Source organism: Dipodomys ordii, unplaced genomic scaffold (assembly GCF_000151885.1).
Source record: "Dipodomys ordii isolate 6190 unplaced genomic scaffold, Dord_2.0 Scaffold50, whole genome shotgun sequence".
In the NCBI taxonomy this organism is placed as follows: domain Eukaryota; kingdom Metazoa; phylum Chordata; class Mammalia; order Rodentia; family Heteromyidae; genus Dipodomys; species Dipodomys ordii.
The window spans coordinates 4,956,112-4,974,310 of record NW_012267266.1 but is presented as its reverse complement, the minus strand read 5'-3'; the positions used below and the strand labels follow the sequence as shown (position 1 = coordinate 4,974,310).

Sequence of the window (18,199 nt, the reverse complement as noted above, 5' to 3'; positions counted from 1 at the left end):
GCAATGTTGGGAGGCAGGAAATAACGAAGTTAAAATATCTTTTCTTTTTTTAAAGCACAAGTTTTCCCAGATAAGAATGTGGGATGGGTGAAGATAGAAACTGACTGGTCCCAGAAGCTTGATGCTCTTCCAATGTAAGCTTGGGATCATGACCTCAAGACATCCTTTATGTAGGCAATATAGTAAAAATAACTTGGGGCTGAAAATTTATTAGGTATGTCTGATCTGACAGTCTTTTGAAAACTCACCATCTCTACAGTCATAACTTTCTAGGAACAGTCCTAAAAAATCTCAAGCACACAGAAGTATATTCTTAAATATGGTTTAATACTCTTCTCCATTTCTGTACATCACAACACCAAGATTTTGCTGCTTACGATCTTTCTGCAGAGGCTAGAGAATGCAAAGGCTATGGTTTTCACCCCCTCTTATTTATGTGTTTGTATGTGTAAGTGTAATACATATCAGTATATATTGATACACACATCAATATATAATGCAATATATATCACTGAAGAGAACACATTGATTAAAGAAATACAAAAATTTGGCATCATCTCCAAACTTAAATAGTAAAAATAAAAACTACAAAAGGAGCTGCATACCCTAAATGTATCATGTGAAACAACAAGCATATTCAAAAATGTAAATTTACATCCGATTTCTCTGGTCTTGTCATATCACATTAGACCCATTTACAATGGCAAAACCCTAAGGTACTGCTGTGAAGAGAGCGTGTTGTTTACTCTTGGGTGTTCTGCAAAGAAACTGCAGAGCCCCAGACAGATGCCTGTTCCAGTGAAGCTTCCCATGTTGGTGAAAACATACACACACACACACACACAAAAGAAAGAAAAAAACAACCAAAGCCTCTTCTTATGGGGTAGGGGTTGAGACATCAGGTTATGTGACAGACAGTCGTTTGGACCTCAGAGTACAGTGTGAGAATCAGAAGCGTTACATTTAAGACATACTCCCTTCATTCAAGTGAAACAGGATTATTGGAACGATAGGCGGGTCTGTAACCTGGGAACAAGGAGCTGGTTCAGACCAATAAAGCTACAAGTGACTGAGTCAAGTCAGTGAAGAACAGCAGTCAGGCACTAAAGTGTTAAAAGTACCCAATTTGAAAACCAAATATACCCCACTACCCTAGTTGGTGTGGGATAACGATTGACTTTTAAAACCTTTGGTCCTTCAAAGTCCCTTTGATGTACTTTTTCAATTGCTACCACTGGGCACATCCTACACTTTTCTTGTAACCACCTAGAGCACACCATGACCTTGCATGTTAGCTAAATTCAAGTCTGACCTACAGCCCAACTTACGAAGCATAAGCTTCAGGTTTTTAGGCCAACTTTTAGATCCAACATGGTTTAATCCATGGTGCCAGAAGTCATATCCCATCCCTTTCCCATCCCTGCCCTTCCCACCCCCTGCCCATAATTTCTCATCTGAGAGGTGCTCATTAAGTCCCATATTTGAAACAGATGCTCCAACCCCACCAGGGGATTATAATTACATGCACGGCCATACATGTCATCTGTCATTCCTGTGAAAAATCTTGTGGTTCATCAAAAAAAAAGAATCAAAGCATTCACATAATCTCATGCCATCCATCACAAGGAAACACCACCTCCCTTTTACCAAGATTAGACCCAAGCAAAATAAAATAACCTTTAAATATTTTTGCTTCCACTTAAATTGCAGGTTTTATTTCTCCCAATCCCAGCAATAGCACAGAAGCCCCATCATATCCATCCCCAATTGGTTTCTAGTAGGCTAAGATTATGGGGACCTTTGTCAAAGCAAGTGATACAAAGGGCTCCCAAATTTCAGGTACAAATGTGCCTGTCAAGCAGATGGAAGTAAACAGTGCACTGGCCCCAATGCTTCATCAATTTGACTTTGCAATGCAATCTGCATCCCTGAAACCAACAGTCTGGAGTGGGGAGTAGTTCTGAGGGAGTGAAGTTGAAGTTGAAACTGCTTCCTATTAGCTCACCCTTTCAACATTAAACAGAGACCAAGAGAGAAATGGTTCCAACATTTCACCACATATATTTCTTCTTATGCAGTCTAAGCTGAGAATGCCATGTAAATGGGTCACTGCGAAATGCAGCAATTTAATTTTTCTCCGATCAAAATAACAAACCAGTATGATCTCACTTCTATTAACTTTTGAAGGTTTACAGCAGTTAAAGTATTTTTGCTTCTATGTATGAAGGTTAAAAAAATCTTTTTTTTTTCATAAAATACAAGAGCAACCAATTTCACCATCGAGTAAAAGTAAAAACTGGGATTCTTTTTTTTTTTTTTAAATTAGTCCAAAGTGGAATTTAGGAACTTAGTTGAGGCTGCTGCGCTGACACCATGACAAACCAAAGTGTAGGGTTGGGTCTGGTTTTGTTTCGGTTTTCTTTTCAGTATCCAATGCTCATGGATTAAGTTCTGGAAATGTTCCAATTGTAAGGCAGGGATCTGTTTGGATTCCATCATGGGTATGCTCCTTGGGTTGGATGCTGGAGGGTGAGGCACATTTTGCCGGACCCATGTCGACTACCTAGTAGTCATCAAGGTCAAAAAATTCATCGTCTCCTCCTTGGTATTCCATTCCCTGGAAATCTACTCGGTACCGCAAGATACCTGGAGAAACAAAAAGGATTAAATACCTGTGTTCATGAAATGGGAAAGGATCACTCTAAAGAGGGATGCCCAGGCTCCTGCAGAATTACAGAGGTAATGATTAAAAAATAATTTATATTAAGATGAGTGTGGTGGTACAAGTTTGTAAGCCCAACAATGAATGGGAAGACTGAGGCAGGAGGATTAAGAATTCAAGTAAGTCCCAGCCAATCTGGTCTACTAAGTGTCATAAAACCAAACAAAAAACAAAGGCTAGGTGACAATTGGTTGGGCCTATAATCCTAGCCACCCAGGAGGCTAAAATCTAGACTAGGATTCACACTTCAAGACTAGCTTTGAAGCCGGGCACTGGTGGCTCACGCCTATAATTCTAGCTACTCAGGAGGCTGAGATCTGAGGATCGCAGTTCAAAGCCAGCCCGGGCAAGAAAGTCCGTGAGACTCTTAATCCAATAACCCACTAGAAAACCAGAAGTGGCACTGTGGCTTAAGTGGCAGAATGCTCGCCTTGAGCAGAAGAGTGCAGGGACAGAGGCCATGCCCAGCGTTCAAGCCCTACAACCAACAAAACAAAACAACTCCCTCCTCCCCTCCAAAGCTCATGAGCACCCAATAAAAAAACCCAGACTCCAGGCATAGCTCAAGTAGTAGAGTGTCAGCAAGCAAGCTGGTTAAGCTCTAAGCTCTGAGTTCAAACCTCAGCATCAGCAAAACAGGCCTGGTCCAAATCAGTGACTTTAGTCGTCCACCATTCTAACCACTTGTCTTAAATAGATTATATAAGCATGCCTCACCTGAAATAACATTTCAGGCTAGCCAGGAAAGGCTGGCTGAGAAACTGTTTTTTGATTTTGTTTGATGATTTGTTACTCACCTCCAATTCCACCAAATCCTTTCACAAACTGGGATCCTTCTTGTGATTTATCTGTGACAATTTCTAATGTAGCTCCAAATTTTTTATAGTTGTTAGCAAACCATTCCAAGAGGGGCATGCTCTCAATCAGCTCATGTTCTTGTCCTGTCTACAAGGGCAACCATGAAATACAAAAGCAATGGGATTAAGATATATCAGTGCTTAGAATGCCTCTCTCAATTTCCCTGCTAACCATCATCAGTAATCCTGCTGATTCTATGTATCATGTTTATGAAATGAAGTTATTTTTTTCTTTTTGGTAATGTAACAGCAGAGAAAATCTGATCACACATTTTTCCTCAGTCTCTTAACTCTACCCTGTTATGAAATATCAACGCACACTTAGTGATTCCTTAACTTATGATTCCTATTGTCGACTTTATACTGTCTCTATCAAACAATTCAACAGCCTAGAAGAAACATACCACAACTGCTTTTGGGAGCAGCCTTTCAAGGGCAAAGTCCTCCAACTCAGAATGTGAGTACACTGGCAATTATTGACATCTTGGGAAGGTAACATTTTAAACTGTGGTAATTTAATAAGACTAAACTGAGAAAGTCCCCTGCAGTGGAAGAGTTGAAAAGTGAAGGCACAGTGCTATTCAAATTAAAATTTCTATTATTCTAAGGATGTTTTACTGATGGATTTACTATTGAAAAGCGATCTGCAGTTGGGCATGATAATGTACATAGTACCCCAGCTACTCCAGAGGCAGGACCTCCAGTCTTAGAGTCCAACTCCCAATATTACCAAAAAAAGGAAAAAGGAAGAAGAAAAAAAGAGTGGTAACATGATGTGGCTTCCTTCTTGGAATCAGTTAGTGGCAGACACCAGTTGACCAGTGACTGCAGACCACCTAATCAGTATGAGTATTAATTTCCTAAGGCTGATACTGTGTTTCCAGTGCTCTAAAATACACTCTTAACATTTCCTGCAAGGATGACCAAAGAAAACAATCATTTACCTCTTTGTCTGTGAAATGAGATTTATCCTTCTCTTGTTCTGGTGTTAAGTAGAGAATTTTCTCCTCTGTAGTATTAAAAGAAAACAAAAATATGTTAACTTGGTTCTTATATATACCTATCCTTTCCTCAGGTTTCCTGAATAAGAAACAAAGAGCCAACCCCAATCTCTAATTCTTTTTACCTTCGGTGCCTTGGCAATGAAGAACATATCTCATTATATCCAGATTTTCATAGACTATTAGAATCTCTACAGCTCCCATTTCCAAAGCTTTTAGTGTATCTTCAACTCCAAAGCAGTACTTGCCGGTGTCCTGGCTAATTTCATCAAAGTATCGTCCTGTAAATTTGGGATAGAATAAAATATACAACTGGCTCAACATATCCATGAATTTACCCTACCATTGCTTGAAATTATTGAGGTAAGGTTATACTTTTGAGGATGTGTATTACGTAGTTAGGTCTATGATGGCTGCATCTGAACTAGACATGGGCAGACCTTTTCTTGTCATTATAACCTGAATAACACAATATAACCATTTTTTTAAAAAGTAAGATTCACATTATGTTGGCTATTATAATCTGGAGACAATTTAAAGTACATGAGATACCACATAGTTTTTTAAATACCACATATTTTTTAAAAGGCTCTTAAGCACCTGTGGATTTTGGGTATCCAAAAGATCCTGAAATAAGTGAGGGATGACTATATATTTTCCTTTATGGATATACACACTTATTAGATCTAATGTCTAATGGTTAAACATGATGTTTGTGGAGGCCAAAACTTTATTTAAATGTTAAATTCTCCTCCTTTTTTCTCAGTGTCCTGTTTGAAACATATATACAAACATTTCATATAATAAGCAAAATAGTTGCATTTCAGTGATACCTATTAATTTCTTCTCTTGAATGAATTTCACGTTGGAGAGGACTTCAGTAGATAACTCAATAGCTTGGTTGAATCCATTTTCACCACCATAGGATATATCAACTAATTTTAAAACCTTTGATTGCAACCTCTGACAATTAAAAAACAAAAACATTAGACTTCAAAACACCTTTACCAACACCTACTATCTTAATGGCAGAAAAGCTCTAGCATTATCTCTGAAATCTAAATATGGGTAAGGTGCCCAACTTATTCTGTGAAACCTACTGTAGGATAACTCATTAAATGCAAATAAAAATAGGCTTATGAAGGGAAAGCCACTGGCTCTTGCAAAACAGGTAATGAAAAATACTTTGGGAATGTGTTATGGCTGAGGTCATGTCATAAGCCAGAAGTTCCTCTGGATATTAAATGCATTACTTACCTCCAGAAATAAATTAGCAAAAGACAGTACAAAAAAAAAAAAACACCCAAATAAACAAGGTAAAAACAGTTTCTAAGATTCTCTGAATCAAACCATTTTAAAGCCAATTATGGCAACAAACACTAGCATCGTACCTCCGCAGGATCCATTAGAATCCTACCTAGAAATAGTTGATTTCAATAGAGAGGGAATGTTCCCTAACAAATACCCATAAACTTGATATACCATTTAACTCAGAGGTGAATTTATTGTTTTTCAGTGAGGTTTGCAACTGAAACTAGGGGATTGTGCATACTAGGCAAGTGCTCTATCATTGGGCTACAATCACCAGACCACAGGGGTATGTTTTTCTAATGATAAATAAGTTTTTCTAATGATAAAGATATGGGCATATCCAGGAGCTTTACATAGGGGATTTACCTACTCTTAATTCAGAGGTTCATATAATGAAGTATCTACTTCTCTCACTTACCTGATCAAACATATCAGACTGACTTAGTTCAGTTTTAAAGTCAGCTGATCCAGCTAAAACGAGACCAGCCACATTCACTTTGTCACCAGAAATAAACAGCTGCACAGCAGTCTCTGCTACTTTCCGAACATAGTTATGTCGCTTTTCCATTCTTAAACGGGCAAATCGTAAGGCTGACTGACCTCCTCTTCCTTTGACACAAAAGTGGCAAGAAAGAGACAATTACTAAGAGTACAAAATGTCTTGTGAATTTAAAATAAGTCATTACTCAAAAGGACAAAAAGAAGATCATTTCTTCAATGGTTTAGCACAAACTGTAATTTGCTTACGTGGAACGGCTTTACTGCTAAATACAAAGTAAAAGGGTCACGTTTTTTCTTCCTACATTACCGTGTTTTTTGGGGAGATCCACAGTGAATTTGTGTAGGACTTCTCTTGTGTTTCCTTGGAGTGTGCCAAAAAGAGCACCACTGCCATCTATTACAATGAAGCCAAACTTGCTGTCATCTGAAAGTAATGCTGTAAGAGCCTGAAAACAAAAACAAAAACCACAAGTACCATCTAATGAGCTCCAAAGCTTTGCAAGATCAAGGCAAACAATCCTAAAGGTCATATGTGAGCCCTTTACCCAATTCTACATAATAAAAAACAAAACAAAACTTTACACAGCATAGTCTTATAAAGTAATGGAAATGGCTGGTGGTGTTTTTGCATGTTATAAATCCACTTCTACTGACATTATAATTACTTTATATGTATTTGATAACAAAAACGTGAATAAAAGTCCCAACCATCCAATCCCCATACCTCATGCCGGTATGGTGGTACATTATCTTCAATAGACTGCAAGATTCAGTGTCAAAAAACAACCAACAGCTGGTCCTGGTGGTTCATACCTGTAACCCTAGCTAGTCGCAATTTAGAAGGCTGAGATCTTAGGATCTCAGTTGAAAGTCAGCCTAGGCAGGAAAGTTCATGATAGAGACTGTCGATCTCTAATTAACCTCCCAAAAGCTGGATGCAGAGGTGTGGTTCAAGGTACTATCCTTGAGCAAAAAGCTCAAGGACAACTCCCAGACTCAAAGCTCAAACCCCAGGACTGGCACAACAGCAACAACAAAAAGCTAACTACCACTACCATACCAAATCAACACAAGTTACAGACTCCATCGTTCCCCCCTAGTTTTCTTCATTTGATTTAGACATGTAGTTTATGAAATACAACATTCAAACTAAGGATCTAACTTCTAAAAGCTGACTTCGTTTTTTTCAGGGCAGTGCTGGAGAGTCTCATGAACACAAGGAAAGTGGTCTACTACCAGGACCACCATTAATATAAAAAAAAATCTGGGGGCTGGGAAGGTGGCTCAGTGGTAGAGAGCTTGCCTTGCATGCCTGAGGCCCTGGGTTCGATTCCTCAGCACCACATAAGCAAAAAGCCGGAAGTGGCGCTGTGGCTCAAGTGGCAGAGCGCTAGCCTTGAGCTGAAGAGCTGAGGGACAGCGCCCAGGCCCAGAGTTCAGGCCCCACAACCGGACCAAAACAAAAACAAAAACTGCCCCACCCCCTTTATGTCAGTCGTGGGGCTTGAACTCTCTCTGGGCCTGGGCTCTGTCCCTCAAGCTCTTCAGCTCAAGGCTAGTGCTCTACCACTTGAGCCACAGTACCACTTCCTGTTTTCTAGTGGTTTATTGAAGAGTCTCTCAGACTTTCCTGCCTGAGCTGGCTTTGAACCACGATCCTCAGATCTCAGTCGCCTAAGTAGCTAGGATTACAGGCATGAACCACCTGTGCATAGCAAATCTGGCCTTTTTTGTTATTAATAACTCAAACATCAGACAGTATAAACTCTACAGCAGAAGTAAATGAAAACTCAGAAATTTTCTACATCTCTTAAAATCATTTTCTAATCTTGAAGTATTTAATCTAATTCCTGTGGTCTTGAGCAACATTAAAACTCAGTTTTAAAGATATTAGAACCAGGTGCCAGTGGCTCAAGCCTATAATCCTAGCTACTCAGAAGGGTGATCTGTGGATCTGAGGGTCTAGGTTCAAAGCCAGCCCCAGCAGGAAAGTCCATGAGACCCTTTTTTGTTCTTTGTGGGTTGTGGGGCTTGAATTCTGGGCCTGGGTACTGTCCCTCAGCTCTTCAGCTCAAGGCCAGTACTCTACCACTTGAACCACAGCACCACTTCTGGTTTTCTGAGTGGTTTACTGGAGATAAGAGTCTCACAGTCTGAGGAGTACCACTGTGGCTCAAGCCTGTAATCCTAGCTACTCAGGAGGCTGAGATCTGAGGATTACAGTTCAAAGCCAGCCCAGGCAGGAAAGTCCTTGAAACTCTTTTTTTTTTTTTTGGGTCCGGTCATGGGGCCTGAACTCTGGGCCTGGGTGCTGTCCCTCAGCTCTTCAGCTCAAGGCTAGTGCTCTACCACTTGAGCCACAGTGCCACTTCCGGCTTTTTTTCTTTTTGCTTATGTGGTGCTGAGGAATCGAACCCAGGGCCTCTGGCATGCAAGGCAAGCGCTCTACCACTGAGCCACCTTCCTAGCCCGTCCTTGAAACTCTTATCTCCAACTAACCACCAGATAACTGGAAGGAGAGGTGTGGCTCAAAAACGGTAGAGTGCTAACCTTGAGCAAAAGAGCTCAGGGACAGTAACCAGGCCCTGAATGCAAGTCCCATAGGTGTCCCCCCCCCAAAAAAATTCTATCTGGGTGACAGTGACTCATGTCTGTAATCCTAGCTACTCAGGAGTCAGAGATCTGAGGATTGCAGTTCAAAGCCAGCCAGGGAAGCATAGTCTGTGAGACTCATATCGTATTAACTACTAAAACAAGTCACAAGTAGAGCTGTGGCTCAAGTGATAGACTGCTAGCCCTGAGCACAAAAATTCAGGGACAGCACCCAAACCTTAAGTTCAAGCATGCAGGCATACAGGCCAGCAGGCACATGAACATGCACATATACATACACAAGGAAAATTATTCTACTTTAGCTTAACAAAATAGCTTTCCTTTTATCTCCAATTAACCACCAGAAAACCAGAAGTAGAGCTGTGGCTCAAAGTGGTAGACTGCTAGCCTTGAGCAGGAGAGTTCAGGGACAGCGCTCAAGCCCTAAGGTCAAGCCCCATGATAGACAAAAAACAAACAACAAAACTCTCCTACAAATAAGACATAAATATTACAGGATAAAAATATAGCTGTAGGTTGAGGTTACAGTTCAGTGGCAGATGACATGGTTAGTATGTATGAAGCCATGGATTAAATTCCTAGCATCCAAAGGCTAAACTAAAATGGCATTGTATCATAATGACCTATTAAGTACTATTAAGATTTCCAACAAGTCTACCTATTAACAAAATAGTAATTATTATTTTTGTCAGGTGAACTCAGGGCCTGGGTGCTGTTCCTAAGCTTTTCTACTCAAACCTAGTGCTCTACCACTTTGAGCCACAGCTCAACTTGTGGTTTTCTGGTGGTGAATTGGAGATAAGCGTCTCATGAACTTTCCTGCTGGGACTGGCTTTGAACTGTAATACTTAGATCTCAGTCTCCTGAATAACTAGGATTATAGGTGTGAGCCACCAGTGTTTGGCAAGATTATTATTATTTTTTGCAGTTGTGAGCTTGAACTCAGAGCCTGGCTTGGGTATTCTACCACTTGAGCCATAGAGCCACTTCTGGCCTTTTCTGTTTATGTGGTACTAAGGAAATGAACCCAGGGCCCCATGCATGCTAGGCAAGCACTCTACCACTAAGCCTATTCCCAGCCCCAAATTAAAAATTAATAATGAACACTTATTAGGACATAAATCATGATATACAGCATAATACTGTCAATTTTCCTCTTTGTTGTCTCAGTCTCTTCACTGCTGTGAATGAGTGTGCCATTACTTCCTGGCTCACTAAGTCATTTTTAGTTAAAGACATACTGGTTAAAGCCAAAATATACAATGCTACCAAAGTTAAATGGTACCTTAGAGGAAGAATTAAGATTTAGAAAAAACTACTGTTAGCTAGCTTAATATGTGAGCTTAAATCAGACAAGTACCACTAGGTACTTCTCAAAATCATTTTTTCTACAAGTTATCTTTTTTTGTGTGTGTTTAGTATTGGAGCTAGAACTCAGGGCCTGGGTATTGTTCCTTAGCTTGCTCAAGGCTGGCACTCTTATAATTTGAGCCAGAGCTCTAGTTCCAGCTTTCTGCTGGTTAATTGGAAGTAACAATCTCAGACTTTCAATGCTTTGGCTGGCTTAGAACTGTGATCCTCAGATCTCAGCCTCCTGAGTACCTAGAATTACAAGCTTGAATCACAGGTACCTAGCAAGGCTCAAACTCTTTCATCAAACCACATACTGGTAAGTGAGACAAGAGTAGCCAAAAGCCTCCCCAATCAAGTATCTTCTAGGAAACTGTAATAGTGAAGGGGAAAAGAGGCTGGATCATCCATGCAGTTGACCAAGATTCAACTGGAATTAGACTTCCTGTCAAGTTAGCAAAATCATCCATTGAAAACTGTGTGGACAAATGTCAGTTCTAATTCCACTGAGTTTTTTCCCTAGGTTGATGAAAGGCAAGAGACTCAACTAAGAGCAAGCTGTGAATTCCTGATTGCTTTACTGTTGACTGATTTAGGTCACTTTAATGAGGCTTCTTTCCACCACTAAAAGTTCATGTATAGCAGCTCTGCCACTCAAAAATTTCACTGGGAAAGAAAAAGGAAAGAAAACCTGTTACTAAAAGATGTTTACAATCATTAGCTGAAAACCCACAAATTGTTTTGCTGGAGATCAAGAAGCTCTATTTATTCTTCAAATTGCTTAAGTACTCTCTTCAACATGATGATGACTAAACATTATTAGTGTATGACCTAGCAATTTTAATTCCAATTTTGTAGATATATGATCTACAAAAAGGAAAACATATCATTACAAAAACCTTGTATACGAACTAGTAATATCTTTTCTTTTCTTTTTTTTTTTGTGGGTTGTGGGGCTTGAACTCTGGGCCTGGGTACTGTCCCTCAGCTCTTCAGCTCAAGGCGAGCGCTCTACCACTTGAGCTACAGCGCCACTTCCGGTTTTCTGGTGGTTTATTGGAGATAGGAGTCTCTCACGGTCTCTCCTGCCCGGGCTGGCTTTGAACTGAGATCCTCAGATCTCAGCCTCCTGAGTAGCTGGATTACAGGCATGAGCCACCAGCGCCCGGCTTAGTAGTATCTTTTCATAATACTTCAAACTGGAAATCCAAATGAAAATCAACTGATATTACATAAATAAAATGTAGTACGTCCAACACTATGGTTATTTGGTAATTTAAAGGAATTAGAGATCCAGGAAATGGAAACAAGCATTTTTTTTCTTTAAGTAAGTAAATAAATGCATTAAAGAGTGCTGATGCATGCTACCACATGAACTCTGGGCTTGGGTGCTGTCTCTGTGCTCTTCAGCTCAAGGCAAGCACTCTACCACTTGAGCCACAGCGCTACTTTCGTTTTCTGATGGTTAATTGGAGCTAAGATACTCACAGACGTTCCTGCCCCAGCTAGCTTTGAACCGTGATCCTCAGATCTCAGCCTCCCGAGTAGCTAGGAGTACAGGTGTGAGCCATCAGTGTCCGGCTCACATGAACAAATCTTAACATAAAAGTAAAAGAAATAAGCTGGGCGCCGGTGGCTCACACCTGTAATTAAGCAACTTGGGAGGCTGAGTGTGGTTTGAAGCCAGCCTGTGCAAGAAACTCCATGAGAGGGTTGAGAAGATGGCTCAGTGGTAGAGCGCTTGCCTTGCATGCTTGAGGCCCTGGGTTCGATTCCTTAGCACCACATAAGAAAAAAAGCCAGAAGTGGCGCTATGGCTCAAGTGGTAGAGCACTAGCTTTGAGCTGAAGAGCTGAGAGACAGTGTTCAGGCCCTATGACCGGACAACCCCCCCCCCCCCGAAAAAAAGAAAGTCCATGAGACTCTAACCTCCAATTAATCACAGAAAAAGCCTGAAGTAGCAGTGTGGCTCAAGTAGTGGAGTGCTAGCCTTGAGCAATAGGAGCCCAGGGACAGTGCCCAGGCCCAGATTTCAAGGCCCATGACTGGAAAAAAAAAAAAAGTGAAAGAAGCTGATCATACAGATCACAAGTTAGGATACCGTTACATATAAATTGTACAGCATAAGCAAACTCATAGACATATATCACTGGTTGCCTAGAGCTGGGAAAGGTTGAGGAGATAAGGAGTGACTGTTGATGGATATAGCTTTCCTTTTTAGAATGAACATTTTGTGCTCAAACTTACCTCTGTATGGAATTTGTTGTCACACAAATACAATGACGTATTAATTGGTTTGAAAGGTTCAAAGTCAATGTTGACTTTCTTTTCCTTTCCTTCTTCTGTTACAATTGTTCCACAGTAAACAACCAGACCATTTGGAGGTACTGAAAAAAACAAACAATTTCTCCACTTTATATGTCCTAGTTATAATTTAAATAAAACAAAAATATCCTTAAATCTCAAGCAGAATTCTTCCTCTAAAAGTAAGCTTCCCGTGAGATGTGTCAGTTGGATCTAATCAAATATGTTAAGTACTTAAACACCAAGGCCAAAGAGACATTGATAATGGGAGAAGGAAACGCTAGTGAATAAAACAAGACAAAGAGAATAGAAATGATTAAGTTCCATATTACCTTTGTTATAAAGTTTGAGTCTCTGTTGTACAGATGTAATGGCTCCCAGGACTGAAAGGCGATTTACTCGTGACTTAATGTTAGATGCAGTTCCAAATTCATCTGCTAACATTTTTGCTACTCGTGAAATCTGGTCTTTGGGAGGAATGATCAATGATATCATGCTGGTGCCATTGCTGTGGAAGAGAGAGTAACTTATTAGAGGCCAAAATTTGTAAGAAATGAATTTAAATCTATGTTTATCCTAAGTAAAATGAGTTAGGGTAAGATGTTCCTTTACCTTTTCCCCCTAGTACTGAAGATTGAATGTGGCCTCCTCAGTTGTCCCTCAAATAAGAGAAACAAACCACTCTCAAGATGATCAGGAAGATAAGACTATGTTAGTATATCACACTCTAAAGTATTCAGGCAGAATTCAAGATATAGTAGCTGCTCAATTATTTGAAAGAGTATTGACTTTACTCGTAAGGAAGACACTTGAAGAGATGCTTAGAAAAGACCTAATATCCCAATTAAAGAAAGGTCATGATGGAGGGTCAACAAGCTGGAAGTTGCAGAATGAAGCCTGTTTGTAACAAAAGGCTTGGAATCATGGCTCTTCAGTGGAAGACATTATACCAAGACTATTAAACAAGTTCTTCAAGTCTAGATAAAATGCTTGTCATGAAAATTTACAAGCATTAATTTAGTACCCTGTTTTTTTTTTTGGTCAGTCATGGGACCTGAACTCTGGGCCTGGCCGCTGTCCCTCAGCTCTTCAGCTCAAGGCTAGTGCTCTACCACTTGAGCCACAGCACCACTTCCACTTTTTCTGCTTATGTGGTGCTGAGGAATCGAACCCGGGACTTTGTGCATGCAAGGCAAGCACTCTACCACTGAGCCACCTTCCTAGTGTGCCCCCCTCCGCCCCCGCCCTCCCGCTAAGTGTTTTGATGACAATAGGACAAGATGATACTAGAACTAAGAAATATCCTAATCATGAGATTTCTCTCTTCCTGTACTTCTCAAAGGCAATACATTTTATGCTTCAACTGCAGTGATTTTATTTATTTTGGGTCCGGTCGTGGGGCCTGAACTCTGGGCCTGGGCGCTGTCCCTCAGCTCTTCAGCTCAAGGCTAGCTCTCTACCACTTGAGCCACAGCACCACTTCTGGCTTTATCTGCTTATGTGGTGCTGAGGAATCAAACCCAGGGCCTCATGCATGCAAGGCAAGCACTCTACCACTGAGCCACCTTCCCAGCCCCAGTGATTTGATTTTAAAGGTTTATTAAAGCTAGGTGCTGTGGCTCATGCCTGCCATCCTAGCTACTCAAGAGGCTGAGATCTAAAGATTGTGGTTTAAAATCAGGATGGGCAGACAAATCTAAGAGAAAGATGGAAGCAGAGGTGTGGACCAAGTGGTATACTGTTAACCTTAAACAAAAAAACTAAGCTCAGAATGCAAGGCCCTTAATTCATTGGGGCTTGATTAAAGAATCAAAAATAAGACTAATGGACTTGCTGTGAGGGTGCCACTGTTCAAAAAGAAATGTACTCACTACCTGACTTATGTAACTGTAACCCCTCTGTACTTCTCTTTCACAATAACAACAATAATAAAAAGGAATACTGCAGCTGGGTGTTGGTGGCTCATGCCTATAATCCTAAACTAATTAGGAGGCTGAGATCTGAGGATCATGGTTCAAAGAGCCAGGCTGGGCAGAATTGTCTGTGAGACTCTTATCTCCAATGAACCACTCAGAGAACCAGAAGTGGCACTATGGCTCAAGTGGTAGAGCACTCGCCTTGAGCTGAAGAACTCAGGGACAGCATCCAAGCCCAGAGTTCAAGCCCCATGACTGACCCCCCCACCAAAAAAAAGAACATTACATGTAATGGGTGGGAGGTGGGGAAAATCCCTTTGCATAACTAACAAAAGCTCAGCTAATCAAACTAAACCAGAAACCAAACTAGCTAGGTACTAGTAGCTCATGCCTATTACACTAATACTCAGAAGGTTGAGATCTGAACATTAAGGTTCCAAGCCAGCCAGGTCAGAAAAGTCCTGGCCCTTGGAGCTGGGAATGTGGCTTTGTGGTAGAAGCCCTGGGTTTGACTGATTCCTCAGTACCACATAAACAGAAGGCTGAAGTGGTGCTGTGGCTCAAGTTGTAGCGTGTTAGCCTTGGGCAAAAGAAGCTCAGGGACAGTGCCCAGATCCCGGTTGTTCAAGCTCCAGGATGGGGGAAGGGGAAAACGGGGAATCGTGGCCCTTAGTTCAAGCCCCAGTATTGGCATTCAAACAAAACAAAGAATAAAATAAACATAAAAACCTGCATGTAAAAAAACAGAAGTATGAAGTTTGTTTTCCAGATTGATGAGAATATTTACAAATTAGTGTTAAACAATTGTACAACAGTGAAAAACCACCTCAAAGGGGATAGATTTCATGGCATGTAAATTATTTCTTAATAAAGCTTCCCCCCCCCCCCCGCAGGTTCTTTACCATTTAAGGCACAGCTCCACTTTTGGCTTTTTGCTGGTTGATAGACTGACAGTCTCAAAAGCTTTCATTCTGGACTGGCTTTCAATCACAACACCCCCCAACCCCCCCGGTCCTTTTTTGTTTTTGTCAGTTGTAGGGCTTGAACCTGGGTGCTGTCTCTGAGCTTTTGCTCAAGGCTAGTACTCTACCACTCTGAGCCACAGCTCCACTTCTGGTCCAGTAGAAGTTTGCAGGAAAAAAGTTAGGAGGTTGGGACTGTCAAGTCAAATTGGCAAATGTGCCAAGTAACCTAATAAGGAAGGAAAGAAGAATTGTGAAGGGGTTAGAGGAACACCCTATTTTTATTTCTAATTTTAGTTTGAAAACTGAAAATGTTGAAGATCCAGTTCTGAGAAACAGATTTTCACATATAAAGTTAACTTCATAAGTAAGCAATATGATGCATGTTTCCTTCAGTATTTCCATTAGAAAAGGTGCATCATTCACTGGAGACCCTGTTGCCTATATTTACTATTACTAGTAAATCCCACAGGTCCTTAAGATAGTTTTCTTTACAAGTAGATAATCTGGCTATCTACTTATACTGTTCAAAAGTTACTCAGACTGTCAACCAAAGTTGTACCTCCTAAACCAGTTTTGTTGCTGTTGGTCGTCTTAAAACCTAAAAGTTTAGTTCATAACCTTTGTGATCATTTCCCCTTCACTCTACAAGTTAATCAAAGACACAAAAAGAGTATAGTACTTTGCTGCCACCCCTTGGATAGGAAAGTATTTTAGCCATGCCAAGGAATCAAAGGTATTTATGATATGTAACTTCACAAATACTTGCTGGATTTTTTAAAACAAAATTTATAAAAATCTTTCTGCAGCTAGGTGGCTCATGCCTATAATCCTAGTTACTACTTCAAGAGGCTGACATCTGAAGATCATGGTTTGAAGCCAGCCCAGGCAGGAAAGTATGCAAGATTCTCATCTCCAATCAACTACTCAAAAACAACAACAAAAAAGACCCAGAAATGGAGCTGTGGCTTAAATGGCAGAATGCTAGCCTTGAGCACCAAAACTCAAGGATGGCGCTCAGGCCTAGAGCTCAAGCACAAACAAACAAAAAACCCACCAAAAACCTTTCTGGAGTTTTACTGAACTAAGGAAGAGAAAAGGAGTTTGTTTTGGACAGGCTGAAAATATTGGGCAAATTTAACTTCAAAAAATGGTCTAGGAGGGGCTGGGAATGTGGCTCAGTGGTAGAGTGCTTGCCTTGTATGCTTAAGGCCCTGGGTTTGATTCCTCAGTACCACATAAACAGAAAAAGGCAGAAGTGGTGCTGTGGCTCAAGTAGTAGAGCGCTTGAGCTGAAGAGCTGAGGGACAGCGCCCATGCCCAGAGGTCAAGCAAGCCCTATGACCAACCAAACAAAAAAAAAGGCCTAGGAGAGAAAAGAAACTCAGGCAAGCCATGTGTGGTGGCACATACAATCTTAGATTTTTCATAATTCTACAGATGAAGCAGGAGATGAAGAGTTCAAGGTTAGCCTAAGCTACCTAGGGAAACTTGACACACACATACACAGACCAACACACAAGACACACGTGACCGCACATACACTTAATGGTTGAGGCCAGGGTTCACTCTACTATACAAACAAGCCATCCTAAATTATACATAAAGCCTATTTTCTGTGCAGGGGCAATTCATGCATTTGGAGAATAAGACAATGCACCAGAAGGGAAAAGGAGGGATACAAGTTTGAATACTAATTTACTAGCTTGTCCTTTTCTGCTAAACAATTCACACAAGGATAAATAGTATTTATATTAGGAGACTTGGAATCTTTATGGCCAAAAGAATTTTCTTAAAATACAAAGGTTAAATTAAATAAATAAATAAACCACAGGGCACTAGTGGCTCAGATCTGTAATCCTAGCTACTAAGGAGGCTGAGATCTAAGGATTGTGGTTCAAAGCCAGCTCAGGCAGGAAAGTCTGTGAAATTCTTATTTCTAATTACCCACCAGAAAACCAGAAGTAGAGCTGTAGCTCAAAGTGGTAAGGTCTAGACTTGAGCAGAAAGGTTTAGAACAGTGCCCAGGCCCTGAATTCAAGCCCCACGATCAAAAACAAAAACAAAAACACAAAAAACAAAAAAAACTAGCTCTGATTTAGTGGCTTCCTAAGAAATGGAACCGGTAAAAAGGTAACCAGTAGTATATAGAATGAAAATGGGCTTTGAGACTAATGGGTGAAGGCTCAGAGTTGAGAGAACTAAAATCCCAAAGGACTGGAAAATATGAGACTGAAGAGAATGTTGGTTTGAATTGAGCAAACCCAAAATGCCTGGAAGCAATCCTTAAAAGCAAGATAATGATGCTGGAAGTAAAGCAATGACCTTAAACAGGTATTTAGTTTCCACTGTAGCTAGGTTAAGATCAACATTCGATAAAACATTTTTATTGTATTGTACAGTTAGGCAACCTTACACTTACATCCCTTTAACACTCCAGAAATGATGAAATAGCAAACAAACCTAACAAAATCATCCTGTAGGATCTTTTAAACAGTTGAAAAGTGTAGCCAGGTGGTGGCTCCCACCTGTGATCCTAGCTACTCAGATGACTGCTGTTTGAGGACTGAGGTTCAAAGCCAGCCCAGGCAGAAAAGTCTATCCAATTATCTCCAATTAACTAGTAACTGCTGGACTGGAGGAGTGCTGAGGTGGTAGAATG

At 40.6% G+C, this 18,199-nt stretch overlaps 1 protein-coding gene across 1 annotated transcript in view; it reads right to left on the bottom strand.

Moving 5' to 3' along the window:
- Window positions 1-308: 308 nt before the first annotated feature.
- Window positions 309-18,199, bottom strand: part of Etf1 (eukaryotic translation termination factor 1) — a 29,469-nt gene continuing 11,578 nt past the window's right edge. The window contains exons 3-11 of the mRNA XM_013020398.1: window positions 12,992-13,167; window positions 12,603-12,742; window positions 6,700-6,838; window positions 6,310-6,500; window positions 5,414-5,543; window positions 4,706-4,861; window positions 4,524-4,588; window positions 3,520-3,667; window positions 309-2,646 (exon numbers count right to left, since the gene is read on the bottom strand). Of these exons, the coding sequence (XP_012875852.1) occupies window positions 2,564-2,646; window positions 3,520-3,667; window positions 4,524-4,588; window positions 4,706-4,861; window positions 5,414-5,543; window positions 6,310-6,500; window positions 6,700-6,838; window positions 12,603-12,742; window positions 12,992-13,167 (1,228 nt within the window). The 3' untranslated portion in view covers window positions 309-2,563. The remainder of the gene's footprint in view (window positions 2,647-3,519; window positions 3,668-4,523; window positions 4,589-4,705; window positions 4,862-5,413; window positions 5,544-6,309; window positions 6,501-6,699; window positions 6,839-12,602; window positions 12,743-12,991; window positions 13,168-18,199) is intronic.